A 25,086-nucleotide genomic window follows, 5' to 3' on the forward strand; every position below is an offset into this window, starting at 1 on the left:
CAAGGCGAAACGATCGAGCCTGTATACACTCCATTCTGAACTGCGCTTCTAAGCAGTTCAGGGGGTTCTGTTAGCGAGTTGGAAGCTGATGTACCGGTGGTCGCTGTGCGAGTAGAAGTCTTCAAGTGTTCAGTTTTATAACCGCTGACGTTTCGTCGACAAAAGTCACGTTGGTAACCGAGCCGGTACTTCCCTGAATGAATGTAAATTTCTCACCTTCGTTGGCCGCGTGTAGGTGCAAGTTCGATGCCATCTCACAGAGCAGGTTTACTCGTCTATCTGTCACCGCGGATCCCTATTCTGCAGCCTTTGCATTGAAACGATGACCGGGACGTTTGAACTTCTGATGCTCTTTTCGAGGTCGGCGAGACTTTGGGTAATGACGTCTATCGGGGAGTTGGGCGAGAAGTAGCAGCTGTATATCCCGATTACGCATAGCTAGACCCACGTCCATCACTCACTGCTGTCAGTCTCTGCATTCGTGACTCTCGGCCGGCCCGCAGGCACGAAGATCGCAGCCCTCGAGCCAGCGTCTGAGTACCATCGGGTGGGACAAGCTCCGGCACTGCTCGGACACTGACGACGTCAGTTCTTTTCTCGAAGGCTATTTGCTGCAATCCCAAAAATGCATATTTACTGGGTGTTTAACAGTCCGCTGGAGGAGTCTTATTGCAGGGGCTAGACTTTGCATTCTTGGATATTTTTCAGATAGTTATCCCAAGATATTGAACGGGTACAGAGTATACTTAATATGATTAACATGATTTAACCCCTTAACATGATTTATAAATAAAAGTTAAAAAGCTTAATTGTTTTGATTAAATAAATTGGTCTGCAAATGGTATAAAACAACATAATTTTAACTTAAAATACATTGAATACAAGTGATAAAATACTTGAGTTAAAAAAGGGTTAAATTAATCAATAAAAATATTTAAAATTGTTTTTTTTCCTAGTCAAAATTTTGTTTGTTTCGGCCAAAAAGATTGTACTATGACGTTATGACTTTTGATCGACGTCAAATCGCTTCAATATGTCATTTCTGGATGTTTTTAAAGCCGGTATTTTTATCAAAAATAATACTATAAATATTAATATAAAAACATAATTGTGCCTACATACGTCAGAAAACATTCTAATAGTTATAGTTACACAAGAGTTTTCATAGTGTCATTTTTTTGTTTATTTAATATATAAATGTATATTATGTATATAAAAAAAATCCTCACAGCGAAGGCCACAGTATTTAAGTAGATTTATGTTATATTTTGCAACCTCCTTGTGATAGTCCAAGAAACTGCATTAATTTAATAAACTTGCGATTAATTTATCTGGAAACATTCTTCGTAGATTCTAATGATCGTTGTTATTTTTGAGAAAATAAGACATTAAATTGTTCTTTAAAACAATGAATAGCTACTGTTTCATGTTATCTTATTTGCATGAAACTTGTACGTAACGGACTTTCAATATACTATTATTATAATATCTAATCATGATATGTTTTGTTTTTAAGAACCTGATGATGGAATCAATGATGAACATGTAAAAATAGAACCAGATGTTGAAACATTAGATACTATCAACACAATAAAATGTATAGTTAAGGTAACTAAATAAAATAACGATATTTTCTCAACTTTTAAATTATACAAGATAATTTTTTTCTAGGAGGAAAATATAAAAATAGAATTTGTTGGCACTGAAGAAAGACATATAGACCAAGAAGATGACATGTTTGAATCAGGTTAGATTTAAACGAAAACTACGTATTATGTTTCATTATATTTCAACTATCAGTTATCTTTTCAGAAACACACGACGTCAAAGAAAATTATGAAGATGGGAAACATATTTTACATTCTAATTTACTTGGATTTACATTTGATATGAGCTTAAACTCATTTATGACTGAAAGCATACCTTCGCAGCATAATGATACTCATGATTTTGTTTGTTTAAAGTGCGGAAAATCATTTAAAGCTGAAAATTCCCTTAAACAGCATGCTAGGATACATAGCCATTCTTTTCATTTTGAATGTGATACTTGTGGTGAAGCGTTGCAAACTAAACAAAGTCTTTTGCGCCATATACTTGCGCATACTGATACTCAAACCTTTAAATGTGATAAGCGAGGAAAAATATTAAAAACAGAAGCACTCCTTTCACGGCATAAAGGTGTTCTTAATGATACTATTGATTTTGAATGCAGTATGTGTGAAAAAAAATTCAAATCCAAATATACACTTTCACAACATTTGTACATTCATAAAGGTACTCGTGATTTTCGTTGCGATCAATGCGGTAAAGCGTACAATTCTAGGAAAGGTCTTTGGGAACACATGAGCGTTCATAGTGATTCTTATGATTTTCAATGTGGAAAATGTGGTAAAGCGTTCAAAACTAAAAACAGTCTTATACGTCATATGCATACCCATAGTGACGCTCGGAACTTTGAATGTAGCCTTTGCAGTGAAGCATTCAATACTGGAGCTAAGCTTAAATACCATATGAATATTCATTCTGACTCTGAAAATTTTGAATGTAAAAAATGTGGTAAAGCATTGAAACATAAAGACAGTCTTTTGCGTCATATGCACATTCATAGTGATACTTCCGACTTTAAATGTTTCAAATGTGGCGAAGAATTCATTACTAGCGATAAACTTAATTATCATATGAATATTCATATAGATAGTCACTTTGAATGTAATATATGTGGAAAAGTGTTGAAAACGAAAGTAAACCTTTCACGACATAAAACTATTCATAATGATTCTTTCGACTTTAAATGTTTTCATTGTGGAAAAGAATTCAAAAGGAGAGAAAGTCTGTTACGGCATGAAGGTATTCATAGTGATTCTTTTGAATTTAAATGTAACAAATGTGAAAAGGCATATAAAACGAAAGATACCCTTAGACAACATATGAATACTCACACCAATACTTGTGACTTTAAATGTGACGTATGTGGAAAAGTATTTAAAACAAAACGCTACTTATCAAGTCATATGAGCAATCATCTAAATAAAGAAGGATCGAATATAAAATTATGATTCACGGCAAAGTGTTTCTGAGGTAATACAAAATTGTTATAACATTTGGAGCTCTGATGTCTAATAGAGTGTACTTCAGTGTCGCATATACTTCAGTGTCGCAGAAATGATTAGATCTTTATGCAAATTAACGTTATGGTTTTATTCAGAGATCATAAATGCATTTAATAAGGTAGTTAATCCTGTAATATCAAAGCTGTAGATTAAAAGAATAACCATATGACCTTGAAAAGGCTGTTACCTGCCACTTATTTGGGCGAACTTTTCGCCCTGAACTACGAGGAGTTAATCTATCCTGCCTAATCCTCAACAAAAAATCTTTCTCGACACCTCAAGAGTATGTTGAGTTATAAATATACATCCAAGCCGTGCCTAACCACATTTCATCCAGGATCATTTCAGGATCCTGAGATGCTACAACTGCCATCCGAGCCTGTAACATAAATATGACACACGTGATCATCTTGTACACTATAGTTTCTAGAGAACCTATAGTCATTGGCCTGTAAGATTAAGCGTCATCTTATCTTAGACAATTTTCTTATGCCACCTTGAGGACTTTAAATATGTGATATGTGTCAATATTCAAGATGGACGCCTTTTCTATGATTTGTCGCAATAAATGTATTGGATCAATTATGAAATGTTCCTTTATAAATTTAAATTAAAAAACATCAATAATTGAATCTCTGTGTGGCAGCAGTCTTTCGTAGAGCGCATATGAAAATAATTCATTTGCTTAGAAATATAATCCCTCGATAGTTCTTACATAGAAGAAGGTCACCTTTTTTATGTATATGGCAAATGTTCTCTGACAGTACTACATTTTTTAATACATCTTTAATTATACTATTTATATGCTGAAATTCATTGTTTTTTAGTCTCACAATGTTTTTTAGATTCTATATGCTAATGGTGTATCTTCTACTTCTTTGTTTGAGTATTAATCTCTGATTCTGTTAGATGATATAATATTAAATATTTTTATACAACTGTTTTGTGCTTAATGCTAGTAATATCAAAAATGTACTAATTGCCATATTTGTCTTGAATAAATATATTTATTTAAGCGTTACATTTGTATTTTTATAATTATTATATTTAAATGTTTGTATTGATATGTTATTTATTTGGAATAAAGCTGATATATTTTTGTTCAGTAAATGGCATGTATTTTTTATTATTTAGAGCTGGAATATTCCATTTTAAAATTTAAACAGATTAGGTGCAAACGAGCGGTAACGAGTGAGCGTTGGTCAGAACAGTGAATATCCCATGAATAGTTTACTGCAACCAATCTACTTAGATAAAAAGTTTTAACACTCGAGTGACGTATTTTTTTCGCCGCGTGAAATATGATAACGTTTGAATTTTAAAACAAAAATTCATCTAATGTTTTGACTTGTATTGGTACATATGTTAAAATTATTTTATCAGTGATTTCAATCTGTGGGTCGTATAAAATTTAAAATAAAAACAAGAAATTTGTTATATTTATATTTAAAAAAATGTTTACAAAGAAATTTAATATTTTGAAACTTGATATAAATAAAATTAAAAAATGCTGGTTTTGAGGATTAGTTGAGCAAATACATTGATTTTGTATGGTTCTCATTTATTTTCACAGCGCCTCGCCCAAATTTAACAATTGTGAAACGTTCGTTTGCTGTTCAAACCCAAACCTCACCTAAACGAATATAATAATGCCATAGCGGTTAATACGCAATTGTCTAATTTGAGCGTGGTGCCGTGATAAAAGACAAATATTAAAATTTGATTCAAGTAAAATAATTAATAAGTTAATTTACCGGTACTTTCTTGTTACCGGGGAACAAATTTATTTATAAAAACTATTTATTTATTTATATACAATTATAAATGACATTTTAAGTAGATTCGTTGCAAAGAGCTAGTCATGGTGTGTTCGCTATTCTGTTTTAGTCAAAATATAAAGTGTAATGGGAATAAAATCAAACATTCGCTAATTTTGGCGGACAAATTATGGCGGGTGGTGGGCCGCTGCAGTTGTAATTATTGAAAGTATACATTACAATTTATGATATATGTTAAAACGATGCTTTGACGAGACATCGCTTCACGTCAAACACTGTTGCCGCTTAGTTTTGGTTATAATAAAATAAATAAATAGCCCCTTCCACAACACTCAGAATTCAGAAGAGGAAAAAAAGTAGTAATTTAAGAGATAGATTATTAATGAATATTTTTTGGTAATCTTTAAGCAAAAAATAAAATTTATTTGACGATAAAAAGTAATTTGTAATAGTAAAAAATATTTTTTAAATTAATTTAACTTTTTTCTTCCTGGTCAAAATTATATTTGCTTAAGCCAATAAAAGTTGACAATCTGACGTTTAGAAATTTGATTCAACGTCGGAGCGCCACATCATAAATATGTCATTTTTGGACGTTTTTAAAGCTGGTATTCTATTAATTAAACATATTCTTAATTCAAATTATTTATATCACTAAACGAAAGATATATTTGCAATATATTTTTATTATTATATGACTATGTTTTTAAAATTAAGTATTTATTAAGATAACGTTTATATTAAATCAATGCAGAACAAATTTTACGTATAACTTTATATTATAATAAATAATGTAATATTGTAATGACACATTTTTTTATTTAAAGATTACTCATGTACACTGTAAATACACTGAAATATCATTTTTGGTTTGGAGGAAAACAGTTTAAAAATTTCCAAACAACTTTAAAAATTTCCGATTGATATAAATCAACGTGAAATGGTCAATATTCTTATATTGAAGAAAGTTGAAAAATATAACTTGTAAATAAATACTAGATACAAGCCCGGCTATAATGGAATTGTCATCCTTCTACGCTATACCGTCATTCGATATTACATTTTTTAACCCAAAAGGTTCAATGCCATCTTTAGTTTGCGTTTGTAATATTGCAAGTAAAGAAAGAAAATAGTATAAATACCATTAATTCTATATCATTTTCGTTGTAATACCTCTCCTGAAAATCTAATATTTTAAAAACTAATTAAAGCTAAGCTTAATATTTAATATTAATAGTATTGTATTGACACTGCGTTTTCAGAACCAGACGACGGAATTAATAACAGTGAACATATACAAATAGAGCAAGAGGCTGAAAATAATTACTATGAAAAATGTAATGCTGACAACACAATATCTGTAGGTAACTAGATCTGCTAAACTTTAAAGTACAAAAATAAAAAGCTTATTTTTTTAATATTAGGTGAAAAATATAAAAATCGAATTTAATCATAGTGAGGAATATAATATACAAGAAGATGATATGTTTGAAACAGGTTAGATATATAAAATAAAATTACATATCTGTGTATAATGATTCATCATATTTCACATACTGACATTATCTATTTACAGAATCACATGATGTTAAAGATGAATTTAAGTCAAGTAACATTGAAATTGACAAGTTATCTTATCCAAGTTCATACGTTCTTATGGAAACGCAAGTAATAGTCGAATTAATAATATGTTAATAGTTATTTATAATTTGCTATATAACAAATCATTATTATTTTAGAAACAAGAAAAAGAAAACGATGTCAAGTATATTTTGCATTCAAATTTATTTAGATATAAATGTGAAAAGTGCTTTAAATCATTCAAAACAAAACGGATACTTAAACGGCATATGGATATACATAATACTTCTCAGGACTTTAAGTGCGATAAATGTGGTAAAACATTCAAATCAAGGAAAAGCATATGGGAACATATGAATGTACATAGAGATTCATTAGACTTTGTATGTAACATATGTGGGAAAGCGTTTAAAAGTATAAAAACACACTCACGCCATATGGATATTCATAGTAGTACTTGCGACTTTAAATGTATCGATTGCGGTGAAGCATTCAATACTAGAAGTAAACTTTCATATCATATGAACACCCATATGGATTCTTGTAATTTTCAATGTGGCAAATGTGGCAAGGTATTAAAAACCAAAAAAATCCTAGAATGCCATATGAATATTCATAATGATTCTTGTGATTTTAAATGTGAGATTTGCGGAAAGGCGTTTAAATTAAAAGCGACTCTTTCGCTCCATATGAATATTCATAAAGATTCGTATGACTTTGAGTGTGAGATTTGTGGAAAAGAATTCAGATTTAAATCCAATCTTTCATACCATATGAACACCCATAAGAATTCGTACGACTTTGAATGTAACACGTGTGGAAAATTATTTAAATCTAAACTTTGCCTCACGCGTCACGCGGATCAGGTTCATAGTAGTAGTGGTAATAATTTTAAATGTGAAATATGCAGTAAGGCCTTTAAAGTTAAAAGACTACTTACAAAGCATATGACTATTCATAATGATTCTCGCGACTTTGGATGTGACATATGTGGAAAATCATTCAAGACGAACGTATGCCTTTCGCGGCATAAAATAATTCATAGCGATTCTTTAGATTTTGAATGTTACAAATGTGGCAAATTTTTGAAAACTAAAGATACACTCAAACAGCATATGAAGACTCATAGTGAATCTTGTGAATTTAAATGTGAGATTTGTGGAAAGGCGTTCAAAGTAAAACCTAGCCTCTCACTCCATATGAACACTCATAAGGATTCTTATGACTTTGAATGTGAAATATGTGGAAAAGCATTCAAATTTAATTCTAACCTTTCTTATCATATGAACACTCACAAGAATTCATATGAATTTGAATGTGACACGTGTGGAAAAGTGTTTAAATCTAAACTATGCATCACACGTCATATGCAGCAGATTCATAGTGATGTTTGTGACTTTAAATGTGAAATATGTAGTAAGGCATTTAAAATTAAAGGTCAACTTTCACGGCATATGGGTATCCATAGTAAATCCCGTGACTTTTATTGTGATAAATGTGGAAAATCATTCAAAACTAAAGTATACCTTTCAAGACATAAAAGTGTTCATAATGATTCTTTAGACTTTGAATGTAAGATATGTGGAAAGTCATTAAAAACTAAAGATACTCTTAAAAATCATATGAAAGTTCATAGGGAAAATCATTAAAAAAATCAAAATATTTTTTCAGCGACTAACTTCATGCGAAACCCAGAGATGTATGTATTTATTATTAATTACTTTATATATAAAGCTCCTCTTTATCATCATTATGTTTAAAAAAGCGTTAAGCTAATTAAAATCATAATGAATTTATTATTGTTGTTCGACGAAGTGATATTAAAAGTTCAAAATTTTATCTTTAAAGGATATGAAATGTTATTTATTTTTATATATAATAAAATATATTATATCTAACATATTGTTTTACTAAAAATAGTTGCAAGTGGTGAAGCTCTCTTTGTTTTGTTCCTAAGCGTTTAGGCTAAGTGCTCAGCTAAAATATCAACCAGTCAAAAAATATTTACAGTATTTATAGAAATATTTTCTATTTTTTAAGAAGTTAAGAAAATTTGTAAAACAATTTTTAAGAATGTGTAGTGACGAGTTGGAAATAAGACACAGATTAGACGCTGTAGATTTATTAACAGTTAAATAAATACGTAGTTATAAAGTTGTTACGAAGCGGGTCAGCAATTTCTCCAGTTTCGTCGCCGCTACGTTAGTGCTGCCAGCGTAGATTAAGGGTGACTAAATTATTGTTGCTGGAATGGTTGGAGCTCTAACGCACGGTGAATCGACGGAGCAATGAAGTGAATGGTGGTGATGGAACTCTAGCACACGATGAAGTCGGTGCGAGAAAGTGAGCACACGGTGGGTCGGTGTGAGCGAGAGAGAAATGTAGCGGTGGAAGCGAAAAGATCTTTAAAAGTCGCATGGTATACAATTTATATTCGTTAACCATGTATTTGTACCATTTTTATGTTGAAATCTATAATTTCACTACAAAATTTAATTTAAAAAATTAGAGCTTTAATTATGCTACTTCAAAACGTGTAGAGCCAGCTCTGACAAATGCAGGCTTAACTCAATAATAAAGCGCAAGAGAATGTATAGATATATAATTTATTTTATTAAATATTACGACTGGACGTACGTTAAAAATTTCATGGACTAAGATTGTCATCAGTGACTGGACTCTCTTGGACGTAAAAGAACTTTCTTCAACTAGCAAACGTAGGAAGATAAACTACCTTAGTATTTTAAAATGTTGTAAAATTTAATTTAAGTCATTTTAATAAAATATTTTATTATTGTAAATTATTTTATTTTATAAAATTACATTCCCTCTAACTAATAAAATAAAAATAAATGTTCAATCTAAATTTATTTTAACCTCCTGTACAAAATATAGACTGTTATGGCCAAGACACTTAATTTTGACGTTTGGTACATCTGGTGGTGATGGACTACAATGTCATTTCAACATAATTTAAGAACCGGTATTGTGCTAAATACCGTTTTTACAATTCCAAAGCAAAACATTTCAGTAAAACTAGCAATTGACACACTTACTTTGAATTCTTTTAAATATGCCATCTGTGGAATTTTTATAAAAAAATCGTAAAATGCTATTATAGTGCCATCTATTTTTTGAAACTATTAAAGATGACGTCATGACATCCGTCATTTTGTGTTACATTGTCGCTTTGTAAACACGTCAGTCTCGTTAATCAAGTTTACTGATTTGTTGTGAAAATACTAGGTAAGTTTGTTCATATTTTTTACGACTCCTATTAAATCAGAATTTGCACACATTGTTACCGGATATTTGTTTAGTACTAATTGCTACATTCATAATATGTTGACTATTGACAAATACGGGCGTGTTGAGTACTAAAACCAAATTTCAATTTATAAATTAAGTGAACTCACCATCTGATAAATGATAAAAGTATGTATTAATAATATTCACATAATGTTTTATAAGAAAATTAATAATTTTTCACAACTTTATAAACACTACAATCCTAATAGTAATAATTATTATTTATATTTTACTCCTAAGAGTCAGTGCACAAAACAAATACATGCACAATTTTCCTGATCGCTTAGAATAGAGCTAAATTTAATAAAAAAAAAAACAATTTTTTTAATATAAATAAAACAGTATTAATTTAAAAATATATTAAATTTTAAGTACATCATAATAAATAAAACATAACAATAGTGAAAGAAGCGATAAGATAATAATCTCAAGAACAAAACACTTCCCTGTGTGTTTACACATACCGGTATCGTCCTTCAGAGTGACTAATCACAAGGCAGTAATTTAAAAGTATGTGATGATCACGCATTGAACAATGTTTTTGTGTACTCTTAAAAATAAATACACTGTAGATAGAAACACGGTGTTCTTAATAGATATATTAAAGGCGTTTGACACAGTGTAGCACACTGGTCCTTTTTTTTATCTCATACATATTTTAACATAATTCACATTAAAGTAACTATCTCTTTGAAAAAAATTTGTAGAGGACTGTTTATCCACACAATGAACGTTCTTTTCAGTTTATTAAGAGACTGAGAATGAAGTATTGTATGTATAATACTCTTACACTAAAACAAATGGAAGGTTTGAATAATTGTCATCTATTAGAACACAACTAATTCCTCATCATTATTAAAGAAAGTTTACAGTATAATATTTAATAAGTTTTACATTTAAAATTTTTTTAGGACACTGCAATGCCTCCTACGAAAGGAAAAATGCTGGATTACTCAGAAGAATTAATGAATCAGGCTATCGATGATGTTCTGAGAGGAACACCAGTTGACACTGCAGCGAAACGTTACTCAGTACCTAGCATTACTCTAATGTATAAAGTGAAAGGAATAACACCTAAATTTCGCCGAATGGGCCCTAAATCAGTACTCACAAATGAAGAAGAAGATATTTTAGCTCAGTGGATTATTACAGTCACTAAAGTGGGGTTTTCTGTAACAAAAAATGAGCTTTTAGATAGTGTACAATATTTTATTAAAGACCAAAACCGCAAAAATTCATTTGTAAATAATCGTCCAGGAAGTACATGGTTTAATGCTTTTTTAAAACGACATCCTAACATTGCTAGTAGAATGACTCAGAATCTGACATTCAGTAGAGCAGCATTTTGTAAAGAAATGCTATTTAATTGGTTCAAAGAAATTCAAGAATTCTTGGAAGATAATAACTATAAATATATCTTGGAACATCCCGAAAGAATTTTCAATCTAAGTGAAAGTGCGTTATTTTTAAATCCAAAAGATAACAAGGTTTTATCTCTAAGAAGTGAACAAAATACTGAAGAAAACGAGTGCTTAACGGTTTTGATAACAGGAAATGCAAGGGGAGAATTGGCTCCTCCATTTGTGGTATTTAAATATGATGAAATTCCACGTGAATTGTCTGAAAGTGTTCCGAAACATTGGGGATACGGCAAGTCTGAAAATAGTTGGATGACTGCTTCTCTGTTTTTTGAATTCATAACAAACATATTTCATCCTTTTCTCATAGAGAAAAATATACCACTACCGGTAATTTTGTTTATAGATGGATACGCATCTAATTTGACTTTGCATACGAGTAAATTTTGCGAAGAGAATGGAATTATTCTAATAGCGCTACTCTCAAATTCCCATATAAATCCCATAGATGTAAGCGTTTTTCATGTTCTTAAAAAAACTTGGAAAGAAAAATTACACCAAAGGGAGTTAGATCAACCAGTATTGAAAAATATATATTTTTCATCATTGCTAGAAGAAACATTAGCTGAATACGTAACACCTTCCGTCCTAAAAAATGGTTTTAGGGAATGCGGTATTGTTCCATGGAATCCAGAAGCTGTAGATTTCTCTAAAATTCCGCCAATGATTGATGTTCCTGCAGCTTCTACTAATAGCAGTAATAAAGAAGAGCTACAAACCGGATTGAAAGTTCTTGAAAAGTATATAAAGAGAGATAAGCTAACAAGTTTCAGGAATTCTCCTAATGAATGGGAAGGAGATGAACAAGATCGCTCACTCTTTCTTGTGTGGAAAAAAATGAATGCCGATTCTAGAAAAAACATTATACAAGACACAGCAAATAATGAAACAAATCAAATAGCAAAAATTAAAGAAGAACGATGTTATACACCAACTTATATACAAGAAAGATCTGATCACAATCAAAGTATTTCAGCAGGTGGGTGCTTATATAACACACCATAGAAAAATAATTAATTTTAACTTTTTTCTTGTCACCTTCATATTTATCAACCTTTAAAAAAGACATTTGTTTTATTCCTTAAATTATAAACTAGTGGGTCTTACATATTACCATCGTTATCATGTCTAAAATACATATGTTCCAATTACCTTAAAATTTAATTTGTTTTAAATATGTTTGAATACTCTTTTACTTTTCTAGAACTTGGTGTTCAAAATGATGATCAAATAAATTCTGTCAACACATTGAATTGTATAATAAAGGTAAATGATAAGAATAATGCAAAAATATCGATTATTTATAATTATGTTGCTTATTTTTTTAGAAGGAAGATGTGGAAATAGAATATGACAGCATTGAAGAATATAATGTAGATCAAGCAGATGACATGATTGAAACAGGTAAATATATAAACACTTAAGATTTTATTATACTTTAATTTATGATTAATCCATATTTTTAGAAACTCATGATGTTAAAGATGTACTCACTAGAAATACAATCGACATGGGTGATTTATCTAATCGATGTTCAAATGTAATTGAATCTAATGATTAAATATAAAGTCTTAATTAATAAAAAATGCAATTTTGATAATTTTTAGATGTGTGAAGAAGACAAGGATTATTCATGTTATTATTGCCGTAAACAATTTACTCAGAAGAAATCTCTTACAGAACATCTTAATTTGCATTTTAAATATAAAAATGAATCCAATAGCAAACAATCTATCCAGCAGCAAGATGAATTATATAAAAAATCTCACGATTGTGATATCTGCGGAGAGGTATTTGATTTTGAACATGTTCTTTCTTTTCATTTATTAATATGTCATACAGGTCTTCGTAAATATAAAATTAAAATTGATCTTAACCGACATATGTTTATTCATAGATATTCTTTCAATTTTATATGTAACAAATATAGAAAAGCATTTAAAGCTAAGAGTAAATTTTTACGGCATGTAATTATTCAATGTAATAAATGTGCAAAAGCATTTAAAACTTAATTTTACCTTAGCATCATTTAGATTTATATGGTTTTAAATCTAGCGAATGTGGAAAGGCATTCAACACTAAATTTAAATTATCAAGGCATATACAATATATATATGCATAGTGATTTTTGTGACAATGCGATAAATGTAATAAAACAATCAAAATTTAATTGTACCTATACAAAATATGAATATGCATGAGGAGTTATATGAATTTTAAGTAAGCCAATATGGGAAAGTGTTCAAAACAAGAAGAAACTTCCAGGGACATCATTTCAGATTTTTTCAGGAGGGGGCAAAAGTTAGCCCCATTAGCCTCGTTTACTATTAGTGATTGTGTAGTGTAGAACAAAAAACTTTTGAACGCCATTGGGTGAACATAGTGATTAAAAATATAGAGTAAAATAAATTGTTGGTCATAAGCAATACCTATTTTAATTTAAAAAAAATTAAGATTCATATTATGTAATTAATAACATGCATTTTTCTGGCCAAATTCAAAGAAACTTATACCATATTGTAATTATTAAAAAGATTGTAGCGACTATGCATGTAACAAATGTGGTAAAACATTCAGAAGTATATTCTACCCTTTAAAACACTGCGAATTTGAATGCAGCAAGTGTGTAAACTTTGAATGATTTATGAGGATTGATTATTGACAATCTGCCACAATAAGCACATAATTCCACTTGTTTTTAACAGTCAGTGAACAAAAACCTCTTTCAATGCATGATCATCACCTGCTCTTAAATTTCTATCTTGTGATTAGTCGGTCGCCCTGAGGGGCGATACAGGTATGTGTAAGTACACAGGGTAGCTTTTTATTTTCTTGTTCATGAGATTATTATTTTATAGTCCCATTCAATATTGTTATTGTTCTATGTAAAAAAATCGTATTTCTAGTAAATGTTTGTTGTAAGATATTATTATTTGACAGAGCAAAAGATTAAAGAGCATAATTGTAGGTGTGTCTATGCCGCGGCCATGGACAAAACGAAGCAGTTGAAGTATCACCCGGAACAAGCAAAAAATCAAAACTAACTTCTCAGTGGAGCAATTCTCATCCGAATAACTGGTACATGAATAATAAAACCGGTACCTTAAACTGTGCTCTGGAATCGTCTACAGATAATTCTTCTTATGAAACGAAATCGAAAAGTGATAAAAAAATTGTGAAATCAGAGCCATCGCCCCCTAAAGAGGTGAGTGGAATAATGTTAATATTTTTAGTTACATATTTAATTGGGTGAATCGAAAGGCGATCGCGTCCACGAACATTTGCTCTGAAGAAACATTGCTCACACGGTATATTCCCACATGGAACATCGCTCTCGTGGAGTATTACTCACACAGAAAATTACTTACACATTGCTCTCACGGAATATTACCCACACGAAACATCACTCTCATGGCATGTTACTCACATTTTTTTTTAATTTGTTGCATGTACATGGGAGTGTAAATTTCAAAATAAATTAGCATATCAATTCAAAGAAACGCCAATCAGAATCTATGGATTTGAAAAGAATATTTTATGCCGATGTCTCGTGTACTATATTGTAAAAACCTAGAAACATATTTTTAACTTCAGGGAATTACTAAGCTAATCTCAAGTAAATGTTTGTTTGCCGCATAGGCGACTGGAATTTTACTAAAATAGACATTCAAAAGACCGCTATGGTGTCAACACTTTATTTGCCGGTGGTTTGTGTGTTGTCTGTACGCCAAATACGAGCACTTTTTAGCGAATTGATCACCTTTTGATACAATATAAATTTGTTAATATTATTATATATCAGTGCACCGATTTTAACTATTATTCATTGATTTTTAATATGTTGTTGGTCAAAAATAGCAATTAAATTGTACATTTTAAAATAATTATATTTAATTAATAAATATAAAATCGAACAATTTTACGCATAGTAATAATATACTATTAGTCCAGTCAAATAAGGGTTTAACCTCGGAATGAAAGATAACAAGCTGAAATTTTGCACAGACCTTTGTTTTGGCGTTCTGAATATATGGTGAAAAGTCTCAAAAGATATCGTGTCTGCTAATCAAGATATTAAATGTCAAAGGTCGTTTTTTTGCAAATATCTCGCCTCTTTTGCGTCGCATGTCATTAAATGTTTAACAAAACTTATAGAAAATAAAATTTTCTACAAGTTTGTTATAATTTATTTCTTCGTATGGTTAATGGTTTTCGAGATATAGCGCGGGGAGTGGGAAGCACGCATCCGTTTATAGGATAACGCTATGTAAACTACGGAGCCAGAGTTACCTGTACATTCTTCCACAGTTTCGTAGAAAACATCGCAAATTGTTATCTGCTGAATGAACCCATCTAAAGCATTATAACTTTTAATCTCCATATCTTCAAAAATCATCATCGATAATGCAAAAAGTAATACGTATGGCCTCTAATACTTCTTGTAAAAGCGGGACCATCCAACATTTTGTCGACAGAATTCGATGCATAAATTGTACTGAGAGCTTCCTTGATTCCGCTTCCATTCATTATATACCCTATGCATCCAATAAAAGACATAAGCATATGAAAGCCTCCTAGTTTCACAACTACTCTGGACAAGTCTGAGCTAGCAACTGAAGCTGCTACGATTTCACGTGCTTTTATGTACAACGGCTGATCAAAAGTTATTAAGCATGTTCTTTGTTCATGTTTCTTGGCAGTGTTTATAGCACACTGTAATGTAGTGTAAATTGTGTCCATATTACTCACAGGATGATGAGTAAAAGTAAGAAACAGAATCCGAGAAGTTACAAAGTTCTCATTGTTTTTTGTAAGTTGTTCAATAAATCCATTCCACCCTGGCAACGGTGAGATATTTTTCCACTTTCCGTACTTCCACAACAAATCAACTACATTAAATATTTGTTCGGTTAGTTCTTCTACATCATAAAAATTTTGAACTTGAATCTCTTGCTCAATCCGGGTACGACATGATTTTCATACACTAAAAGGGGTATATGTGATAGTGCTGCTAACTCCTTTGCACTTGGTTTTGTTGTAAATTTCTTTATGCGGTCATCGGATATAACTTCAGATTTTGAAGTTATTATTTTTATCATTCCCATTATATAAACAGTATTATAGCCATCAAGAGTATAAATATTTTTCTGCATTATCTGCTGCATACTGTACTAAGGCACTTGACTATGATGGTTGATTACGAGGCTGTGGGTGATAAACAGCTGAAATTTAACATTTTACAGTATCACTATATGAAGCGAAAAAACCTAAACTTGACAAAACATCCAAAAGTCTTTTTGGATGTTTGGCCTATCTGTATTTTTTTTATGAAGAAATACAGATAGGCCTATTAATAACTGCGAAGAAAAAGACCGTTTTCGTATGGAAGTCATTATAGCATGACTTATAGCTGTGTATTTCGTTTTAAAATGCCCCGTCTTTCCTTTTCTGTTCTTTATAATAACTTCTTGCAAAAAATGTAATAAAGTTTTCGGAATTTCTTTATTAATATTTTACTCGGGGGCGGATAAGACTTGGTCTCAACAATAGAAGATCGAATATCTTCTCTAATAATCGCCGCAGCAGCTTCCACTACGCGCAAGTGTTCTTCTTCCGAAGTGCCTTTTTTATTTTCATACCAAGCTATGGATAAAACTTAAGCTTGAGCATCGCGAAAAGAAAAATTAGGGAATGATCCAATCTTCGTTATAACTTTAATATCAGTTAAATATTTTTCTCTTAATTTGGAAATGATCTTCTTATCATCTGGTACATACTCCGTAAGGACATCTCTCAACTCTTTCAATTTTTTCGCACAAATTTCTTGTCGAGCAATATTTCATTTTTAATTCCTAATAATACAATGAAGAAAGTAATAAAATTATGGTTCAAACGACTTGCCGAGACCACTTTTTTCATGATTGTTTACTTTTTCAAAGCTTATTCCAAGTTAAGCAGGTAGAAATACTTGCTGGATTCTATAAACGGATGTACGCCTCCCACTCTTCGCGCTATATCTCAAAAACGGTTAATGATACAAAACAAATATAATAACTAAACTTGTAGATAATTTTATGCTTTACAAGTTTTGTAAAGCATCTAATGACGTGCAACGCATAAAACGCGAGATATTTGCAAAAAAACAAATTTTGTGACCTTTGACCTTTGATATATTGATTAGCAGACACCATATTTTATGAGACTTTTCACCCTGTCCTAAAAACATCAAAACAAAGGTCTGTGCAAAATTTCATCTTGGTATCTTTCATTCCGAGGTTTAGCCTTTATTTCGCCTTATTTGACTGGACTATATGTTTTTGTTAGACTAATGGTTCTTAAAACTTTTACAAGTTGGACAGCAAACAAATAAAAATAAATAATTTTGTATTTACTTTGTATTCTTTTAGTACAATGTAAATATTTCAACGATATTTTCTGGACATGATAATATGTTATCAATGCTTTATAAAATACACATTTTTCGCAGTGAAAAAAATTCATGCAGTAAGAGTAAGGGGTTAAATGTGTACCTGAGTAATTCTAGGAAGTTAGTGGTATTGGCAGAGGGTTTTACAATATTACGGTTTCAAAATTCATTCGGTTTTCGGACACGACGCGGTTCAATGCAAAATTTGTGTTAGTGACTTAGCGATCTTCTTGGTTCTACAAATTACAACTTTAATAGAAGGTAAGTCAGTTTATTTTAAATCCTAGTTTATAAGAGTTATGTCTAGGCATTGTTATCGAGAATTTCACGGACTTTAGGTTCAACGACATAGCATCCACAAACAAAATATTTAAAATGTTTTTCTTAATCAATCGATGAATCGATTTATGACAAAAATTTGCATTACTCTTTCGCAGATTACTTAACATAAGTAAGCCAATCAAATCAAATCTGATTGCGCAATACAAAGTTTATTGAGTGTCGAATAAAAAAAAATTAAAAAAGAATGTTATAATTATATAGAAAAAACATATACGTTGCTAAAATATAATATATTCTCATACCCACTTAATAAGGTATATTTTTATCAGTGCGATAATTACAAATGCTTTAGAAAGTCAATAGAATTATACAAACATGACCAATGTGAAATCCATTCATCAACAAATTATTTTTTTTACTAAAAGTACCATATAGTTTACCATATGATATTATGAGATTTACGAAATATGTATTTAGCAGTATTGCTATATTAAATATGCACTATTTCATGTTATAATACATACGCGAAGTACAAAGTTTATCGTGGGTGTGTCATAATTATACAAAAAACATATACGGTACTAAAACATAATACATCTTTATACTTCCTTAACTATGTACATATCTTTATTTTGCACTATATAATCATTCAACAATAATATTAAAATTGATCATTGCTATTATTATTTTTTGAGTACCTTAATTACAAATGCTTTCGAATGTCGAATGAATTCTTTAAAATAAAAAAACGTTATAATTATACAAAAAGCAAAAATACGCTTACTCCCCTATAGAATACAGATTGGGACTTTGTTATAGAAATACTACGTTATAGGGGACTAGGCACTAAAAAAATTGAGATTAGGTTCTTTCAGCTGTATTTTGTAAATTTAACGAAATCAGCAAATCAAACTTTTTTTTCCATTTTTTATGTATTAAATGACCTTGTATTTAGTTTGTAAATAGGAGCATGTGCTGTATTTTCTTATTGCGACACTCGCGCAAAGATTGTCCTTGATTTTGTGAGGGCCAGGGGAGTCAAACGCAACAGTTTTTTTGAGTTATTTTTTAAAGTTCGTAAGCCTACAATGAATAAATATCAAAAAATAAATATAAATTATCAAACTTTTTCTGCAGTATGTTTTATTTTAGGATATTAATAAAAAAACTATTAATTATATTAAGAAAAAGCAATAATAGTTGAAATGAAAAAAGTTAAATATCTTAAATCGTGTAATTATGTATCACATTCCATCGAGACTTTTTGAATACCTTAATTTCATCATCACTTTCATTAATAATAGGATAATTTTCTTTATTGTCTTCTGTCTACATTTCTTCTCGAATTTTATAATATGGTGCTTGACCTTTTTCTAATTGTTTTTTTTTAATTCAGCAGATCGCTTTGTGGAATAATCGTATTGAATAAATTATTATATTTACATGGGTTTTGCGTTTAAATGTTGAAATAAAGAATTAGTTTAGAAAGATTACATATTATTTTAAATGCACTAAAATTTTAATGTTGGATTTAAAGTGTCTTATATCATATATTTAAATATATTTTATGATTCATTAATACTTTTTTAGATTTTAATAGATATGTATTACATAATTAAATAGTTTTATTATAAAAAAATAGAATGGTTGTAACCCCCTGAAAAGTGTATACATAATGCATTGAAAAACGTGTACATTGATGTGCTTGATCATAATTTTTTCCATAGCTATAGAAAAAGAAATATTTTCTTACTCTATTGTGATGAATACCCCTGGAATGTTATCGCGCAGCGGCGTTTCGCCCGTCACAGAATACATCTAGCGAAGTCAAGGGACAAACTTTAACAAAAACTACGCTATAGGAGGGACTGCCGCATACGCTATAGGAATTTCGCTATATGCGGAAACACTATGTACTTACTATACATTATTAAAAAATAATGTTTTTATTTTTTTTAAACATTTTGATCTTAGATCTTTTGTTGTGGATGTGTAGTAGTTGGATCTAAAGTCCGTGGAGCTTTTGTCGTGGAACCGTATGTATGAAGGTATGTGTAAAATGTTGTGTTTAGCAGTAATATATTTTAACAACCAAAAACCTCAATGAGCGTTTATATATAAATAAATTAAAAATGCTCGTTTTGCAAAAAATATATTGGCTTTAATTTTAAGAATATCTTGAGTATTTAGAAGAAATTAAAGCTTAAGAATATAAAATAAATGCATATACATATGCGTATGTTTTATATACTTTTTCAATTGGTTATTTTATTCTTATCAACATACTGTTATTTTTTTTCGCCATTTTATCGGTGTTTCATTATTTACCTTTTTAAATATTTATTATTTTATTATTTATTTTTTAGTCTGCCGTGGATTTCAAATATTCAACCACTGAACGAGGAAAGCAAGTGTTGATTTACTTGGGCTTCGAATATCTCCACTTCCGCATTACAAATGGAGTGTCAACATGGAGATGTAGACTAGTTCGCTCTTTGCGTTGTCATTCAAGCATGAAGACAAAAAATAAAGACATCATTTGCCATCCAACCGCGCATTGTCATGATTCCTGCCCCCAGAATATAGAAGCTAACATCGCTAAAAGGAAAATGGTCCAAGCCATGAGTGCAGCCGATGCTAATTCACGCAATGTGATTGGAAGCATCCTATCCAAAGTGAATGATGAAGCGCTTGCCTACCTGCCGAAAAAATCATCTTTATCGAGGACTCTTCTGAAGCACAAGAGTCAAAACCATTCGCCGAATCCTACGAATATTAATTTTATAATTCCCGAACAATATTGTGATGTTGTGTTATACGATACAGGCGTAAATGATCCCGAAAGAATTATAGCCTTAGGTGATAAGGAAATTATGCTGGAATTAAAAAAAGATATCGTCTTCGGAGATGGAACTTTTGATCAAGTCCCACAAATGTGTTTTCAACTGTACACGTGGCATGCACGTATAGGTAACTTATATCCGCCATGTATATATTTTTTACTACAGAATAAAACAATAGCTACTTATGATCGAATGTTCTATATCATGAAACAGCTAATTCCCGATTTAGCTCCTGAATCAATCTTGCTGGATTTTGAAAAGGCTGCGATACACGCAGCTCAAAACGCCTTTTCACAAAGTGAGGTGAAAGGGTGCTATTTTCACTTAACCCAAAGCCTCGTAAGAAAAATAAACAGTGTGGGCTTAAAGTCTGCATTCGAGAATGATTTGGAGGTAAAATTGAAGCTAAAATCATTGCCTGCTTTAGCATTCGTACCAGCCGATGATGTGAAAACTGTTTTTTCACAATTAACTCACACTTTCCCTGAAGAAAACAGCTATAATGAAATAATAACATACTTTTATTCAACGTACATCGAGGGTGCAGCGGGAAAAAATCCACAATTCCCGATTTCATTGTGGAATCATTATTCAGCAGCTATAGAAAAGTCACCTAAAACAACAAACTGCTGGGAAGGATTCCATAATGCTTTAAATGCAATATTTAGCTGCAGTCATCCTAGCATATGGTATTTGTTCCATGGGCTGCATCGCGATCTTGTATGCCATCGATTAACAGTCGCGAATTTGAAATCGGGTCGAGAAGAAAAGAAAAACGCAAAATACGAAACACTGCAAAACGTAGTTTCTAATATTGTGAGTGAGTACCATCAGACTAATAATAAATTGTTATACTTGCGGCGCTTAGCTAATCTACAATAAAAAAATTTCAATTATATAATTTTTATTTTCTATGCTGTATGTACTCATTGTTCCGTGAATAATTGTTTAAATTTAGTATGTATTTTGATTTAATTTTAAATTGATTGATAAATATGTCTTTACTTATATGTACTCGTTGTAAATATTTTAAAAAATGACTTACTTTATTGTTTGATAATAGTATTTTGTGTCAGATTGTTTGTAGGTACAGTTTCTTCTGTAATTAACTTTTTTATAATTATGATTGTGTATGTCTTGCAATTTGTTCCATGAATAAATATTTAAATTTTAATAAAAATATAAAATATTATAATGTTTAAATCAGGGGTGGCCAACCCAAATGATCTTGCAGGCCACTTTGGAAATGCATCATAACTATGTGGGCCACATATAAAATTATATGTCCCTATATTAAATTTAGATACACTATAGACATTTTTTTGGAGTGAAAAATTGAAACATAATTAGTTATTATTATTGTGTTTACTATTATTCTTACATGTAAACATTGATAATATAATTATAATGATACTAAACGTACATTGTAAAGAATCTCGCCGGCCGGAAAATGTTCAAGGCGGGCTGCGGGTTTAAATTAGGTGTAAATTTGTTGATGTTTATAAATGTGCTTCAATTAATATGGACTATTTTTTGTTGTATATATTTTTTAGTGTATTTAAAAATTTTATTTGTATTTAAAATGTTTTTAAGAAAATAATAAAAGTATTTAAAAAATAGCGTTTGAATATTTATTAATATTTATTTAAAAATAATGCGTATATTTTACAATTTATTTTTATTTTATATTTTTCAGATATTCTTTGATAACTTTATGAGCGAGTTTATCAAACCTTAAGACATTTCCGGGATGCTAGAATATTTTTTTTTTTAAATACGGGATTAGTGAGAATATGTATTTTTCTGTCTAGTAATGTGGAACTTACGACATTTTTTCTGAGTGATTTTATCTTCCATTGATTCTCCAAATTTCTAATTTGTCAAATTAAAGTGGTGCTTTTTTACAATGTGTAAATGTCTGGACTTAGTACGCAAAATGAATAAAAAAAATCGCGTTAGTATAGAGATATTTACAGTAATGAATAAACATTTTACTTCAAAATAATAATTAGGGATAAAAATATTATTTATAGATTTTAAGGATAATACTAATATCACCAAAACAAGAGCTAATTTTTTTGCTTTTTTTAATTTGCATGAGTATACATTGAATTTTTTGGAAATATTTAAGAAGCATTAGTCTATCAAAACTATAGTATATTATTACCATGCGTGAAATTGTTCGTTTCAATATTTTTTAAGTAAAGATAATTAATTTTTTAATCCAAAAATTAAGAAGCGTTCAATTTAATTGCTATTTTTAACGAACTACTTATTAAAAATAATATTAACACGTGTAGAAAAATCAATAAAGTATTTACATAGTATCAAAAGCTGCAGGTGTATAGCTACTTATTTATCCGTTGCGTGCACCACTTCCGTTACCAGTACTTGGGCCCTACGAGTCCAACCCTATGGGCGGGCACCCAGCTTTGATGGCCGGATGAGCGGGACCCACCCCCCGTAGTACTACATATTTTATCGGAGTTTTATTAGTATTTCTCCCGAGCGACCAAAAGGTACACACATTTAAGTAAAAAATGTTAATTTGCGCATATTTGCGAAAAAGTGCTCGTATATGGTATACAGACGACACACAAACCACCCACCAATAAAATGTCAAAGCAGTCTTTCAAATGTCTATTTTGGTGAAATTTCAGTCTCCTATACGCCAAACAAACATTTACTTACACATTGACTAGCTTAGTAATTCCCTGAAGTTAAAAATATCTGTCTAGGTTTTTACAATATAATACGCGACACATCGACATAAAATATTTTTTCAAATCCATAGATCTTGATTGTGCGTTTCTTTGAATTCTGAAAGGATAATTTAGTATAAAATTTATACTCTCGATGTACATGCAGCAAATTAAAAAGTGTGAGCAATGTTCCGTGAGAGTAATATTCCATGAGAGTAATGTTCCGTGTGAGTAATGTTTCGTGGGAGCATTTTTTGTGAGAACAATGTTCGTGGGCGCAGTCGCCCTGGGAAAAATAGTCACCATAACCATTTAATAGACTGGATTCTAATGGAATATGATTGCTAACAATATTTTGATGAGTAATAGTATTTATGATATTTAAAAATACTATAAAAATGCCTTGTTCATATACAATGAATAGAAGAGACTATACGGGAGTGGAATGTTTTCTTTAGTGGGTAAGTTTAATAATGAATGAATGAAATTGCCTTAAATTAAAATCTGTTCGGAGAACTCTCAGTATGTTAGAATACAATGTACCTTTCTATGTAATATCGGACCAATCCTATATGGAACTCTTCTCGAACTCCAATATATTTCATTAATAAAAATATTCTGTTGCAGGATAAAAATTGTAAATGTCATCATAACGGGTGTTCTGCAGATGAACTTTTCGGGATAAAAGATGACTTGTACAAAGAATTTCGCGAACTTGATTATGATGGACAATCGAATTTCATAGTTAATTGTATCAATATAAGTGAGCCTAAGCGGCGCACAGTAAAAGAATCCACTTCTCGGCGTATAACAGTTATTTATAAAATTCCAATAGGAATAAATCAAGTCAGAGTATGCCAAAAAACTTTTTGCGATGTTTTTAAAGTAACAAGATGCAGAATTCAAATCTTAGTGCATAAAATGAAAATGGGTAACGATTTAAAAGATATGCGTGGACGCCATAAAAATCGACCTCATAGAAAAAAAAATATACTAAAGCAAATTGATACATATGAAGGATCTACGGAAAGAGGAGACACATCGCCCTTTTGGCATTTTTTAGGAGAACCATTTTAAACTTTTAATTTTATGTGTAGCTTAAAATATTTTTTAATGTTTATATTGGATTAATTTAATTTATAATGTATCGCAAGAAGTCTTTTTAACTGAATAATATGTTTATTGAGATCAAATATAGATTATTGTATTGTACGTTAATATTAATATTGATTATTATTATTGAATTACTTAAAATATTTTTTTTTAATAAAAACTACAAAAAACTTGTATTTGTAGACTGCATCAAGCTGTGAAAATTCATTTAGAAGATTATTATAACAAACCGCTAATAGAACTCAATTGGATATATTTTTTTAATAAATTGAATCTTAAAAATAACATTTGTACTGCTTTAACAAATAAAACATTGAATATTAAAGCTGTAATAAGTGAAAATTCCAAATAAGCTTATAATATTAAAATAAACTGTACTGTAAAGTAAACTGGAGGTGATGGGTGGCAATTAGACATAGATTGAGCCGCTGCAATAGTATTTTTATTGACGATTTGACGTTACGTGTTGCTTATTATTTATATACAATGAACGGCGCGCGAGCCCGCCACAGTCGCCAAGAGA

The 25,086-nt window shown here is 30.4% G+C and overlaps 3 protein-coding genes across 5 annotated transcripts; all 3 read left to right on the plus strand.

Annotated features, from left to right (window-relative positions):
• Window positions 1-975: 975 nt before the first annotated feature.
• LOC148229326 (uncharacterized) lies at window positions 976-4,131 on the plus strand. Its single transcript, XM_088196816.1, has 4 exons — window positions 976-1,061; window positions 1,517-1,608; window positions 1,672-1,747; window positions 1,813-4,131. The coding sequence occupies exons 1-4, from the start codon at window positions 1,034-1,036 to the stop codon at window positions 3,054-3,056; spliced, it is 1,440 nt and encodes a 479-aa protein (XP_088052942.1). The 5' UTR covers window positions 976-1,033; the 3' UTR covers window positions 3,057-4,131.
• Window positions 4,132-5,390: 1,259 nt separating this feature from the next.
• LOC148229327 (uncharacterized) lies at window positions 5,391-8,252 on the plus strand. The gene is made up of 5 exons (XM_088197100.1): window positions 5,391-5,496; window positions 6,151-6,248; window positions 6,313-6,385; window positions 6,465-6,556; window positions 6,628-8,252. Exons 1-5 carry the CDS (start codon window positions 5,469-5,471, stop codon window positions 8,116-8,118), a joined length of 1,782 nt encoding a protein of 593 aa, XP_088053226.1. The 5' UTR covers window positions 5,391-5,468; the 3' UTR covers window positions 8,119-8,252.
• Window positions 8,253-9,367: 1,115 nt separating this feature from the next.
• LOC148229328 (uncharacterized) lies at window positions 9,368-24,845 on the plus strand. 3 transcript variants are annotated; one of them, XM_088197039.1, is made up of 9 exons: window positions 9,368-9,499; window positions 9,591-9,715; window positions 10,690-12,175; window positions 12,401-12,462; window positions 12,525-12,600; window positions 12,663-12,736; window positions 12,804-12,986; window positions 14,165-14,401; window positions 20,272-21,779. In XM_088197039.1, exons 3-9 carry the CDS (start codon window positions 10,699-10,701, stop codon window positions 21,628-21,630), a joined length of 3,468 nt encoding a protein of 1,155 aa, XP_088053165.1. In that variant the 5' UTR covers window positions 9,368-9,499; window positions 9,591-9,715; window positions 10,690-10,698; the 3' UTR covers window positions 21,631-21,779. The 3 variants fall into 3 exon arrangements, with proteins under 3 accessions (XP_088053165.1, XP_088053166.1, XP_088053167.1); XM_088197040.1 differs by lacking the exon at window positions 20,272-21,779 and adding an exon at window positions 24,078-24,845 and having other exon boundaries at window positions 9,368-9,715; XM_088197041.1 differs by having other exon boundaries at window positions 9,368-9,715; window positions 20,272-22,367.
• The last annotated feature ends 241 nt before the right edge of the window (window positions 24,846-25,086 follow it).

This window comes from Plectrocnemia conspersa, unplaced genomic scaffold (genome assembly GCF_051122295.1).
Source record: "Plectrocnemia conspersa isolate PC_06_02 unplaced genomic scaffold, ASM5112229v1 ptg000011l, whole genome shotgun sequence".
In the NCBI taxonomy this organism is placed as follows: Eukaryota; Metazoa; Arthropoda; class Insecta; order Trichoptera; family Polycentropodidae; genus Plectrocnemia; species Plectrocnemia conspersa.

Coding starts and splice junctions, on each gene's coding strand:
- LOC148229326 (XM_088196816.1), top strand. CDS start 1,034: ATGTCATTTCTGGATGTTTTTAAAGCCG. Junction 1,062..1,516: donor TCTGGATGTTTTTAAAGCCG/GTATTTTTATCA, acceptor TTTGTTTTTAAG/AACCTGATGATGGAATCAAT. Junction 1,609..1,671: donor CAATAAAATGTATAGTTAAG/GTAACTAAATAA, acceptor ATTTTTTTCTAG/GAGGAAAATATAAAAATAGA.
- LOC148229327 (XM_088197100.1), top strand. CDS start 5,469: ATGTCATTTTTGGACGTTTTTAAAGCTG. Junction 5,497..6,150: donor TTTGGACGTTTTTAAAGCTG/GTATTCTATTAA, acceptor CTGCGTTTTCAG/AACCAGACGACGGAATTAAT. Junction 6,249..6,312: donor ATGCTGACAACACAATATCT/GTAGGTAACTAG, acceptor TTTTAATATTAG/GTGAAAAATATAAAAATCGA.
- LOC148229328 (XM_088197041.1), top strand. CDS start 10,699: ATGCCTCCTACGAAAGGAAAAATGCTGGATTACTCAGAAGAATTAATG. Junction 12,737..12,803: donor TATCTAATCGATGTTCAAAT/GTAATTGAATCT, acceptor GATAATTTTTAG/ATGTGTGAAGAAGACAAGGA. Junction 12,987..14,164: donor ATTGTGATATCTGCGGAGAG/GTATTTGATTTT, acceptor GCATAATTGTAG/GTGTGTCTATGCCGCGGCCA.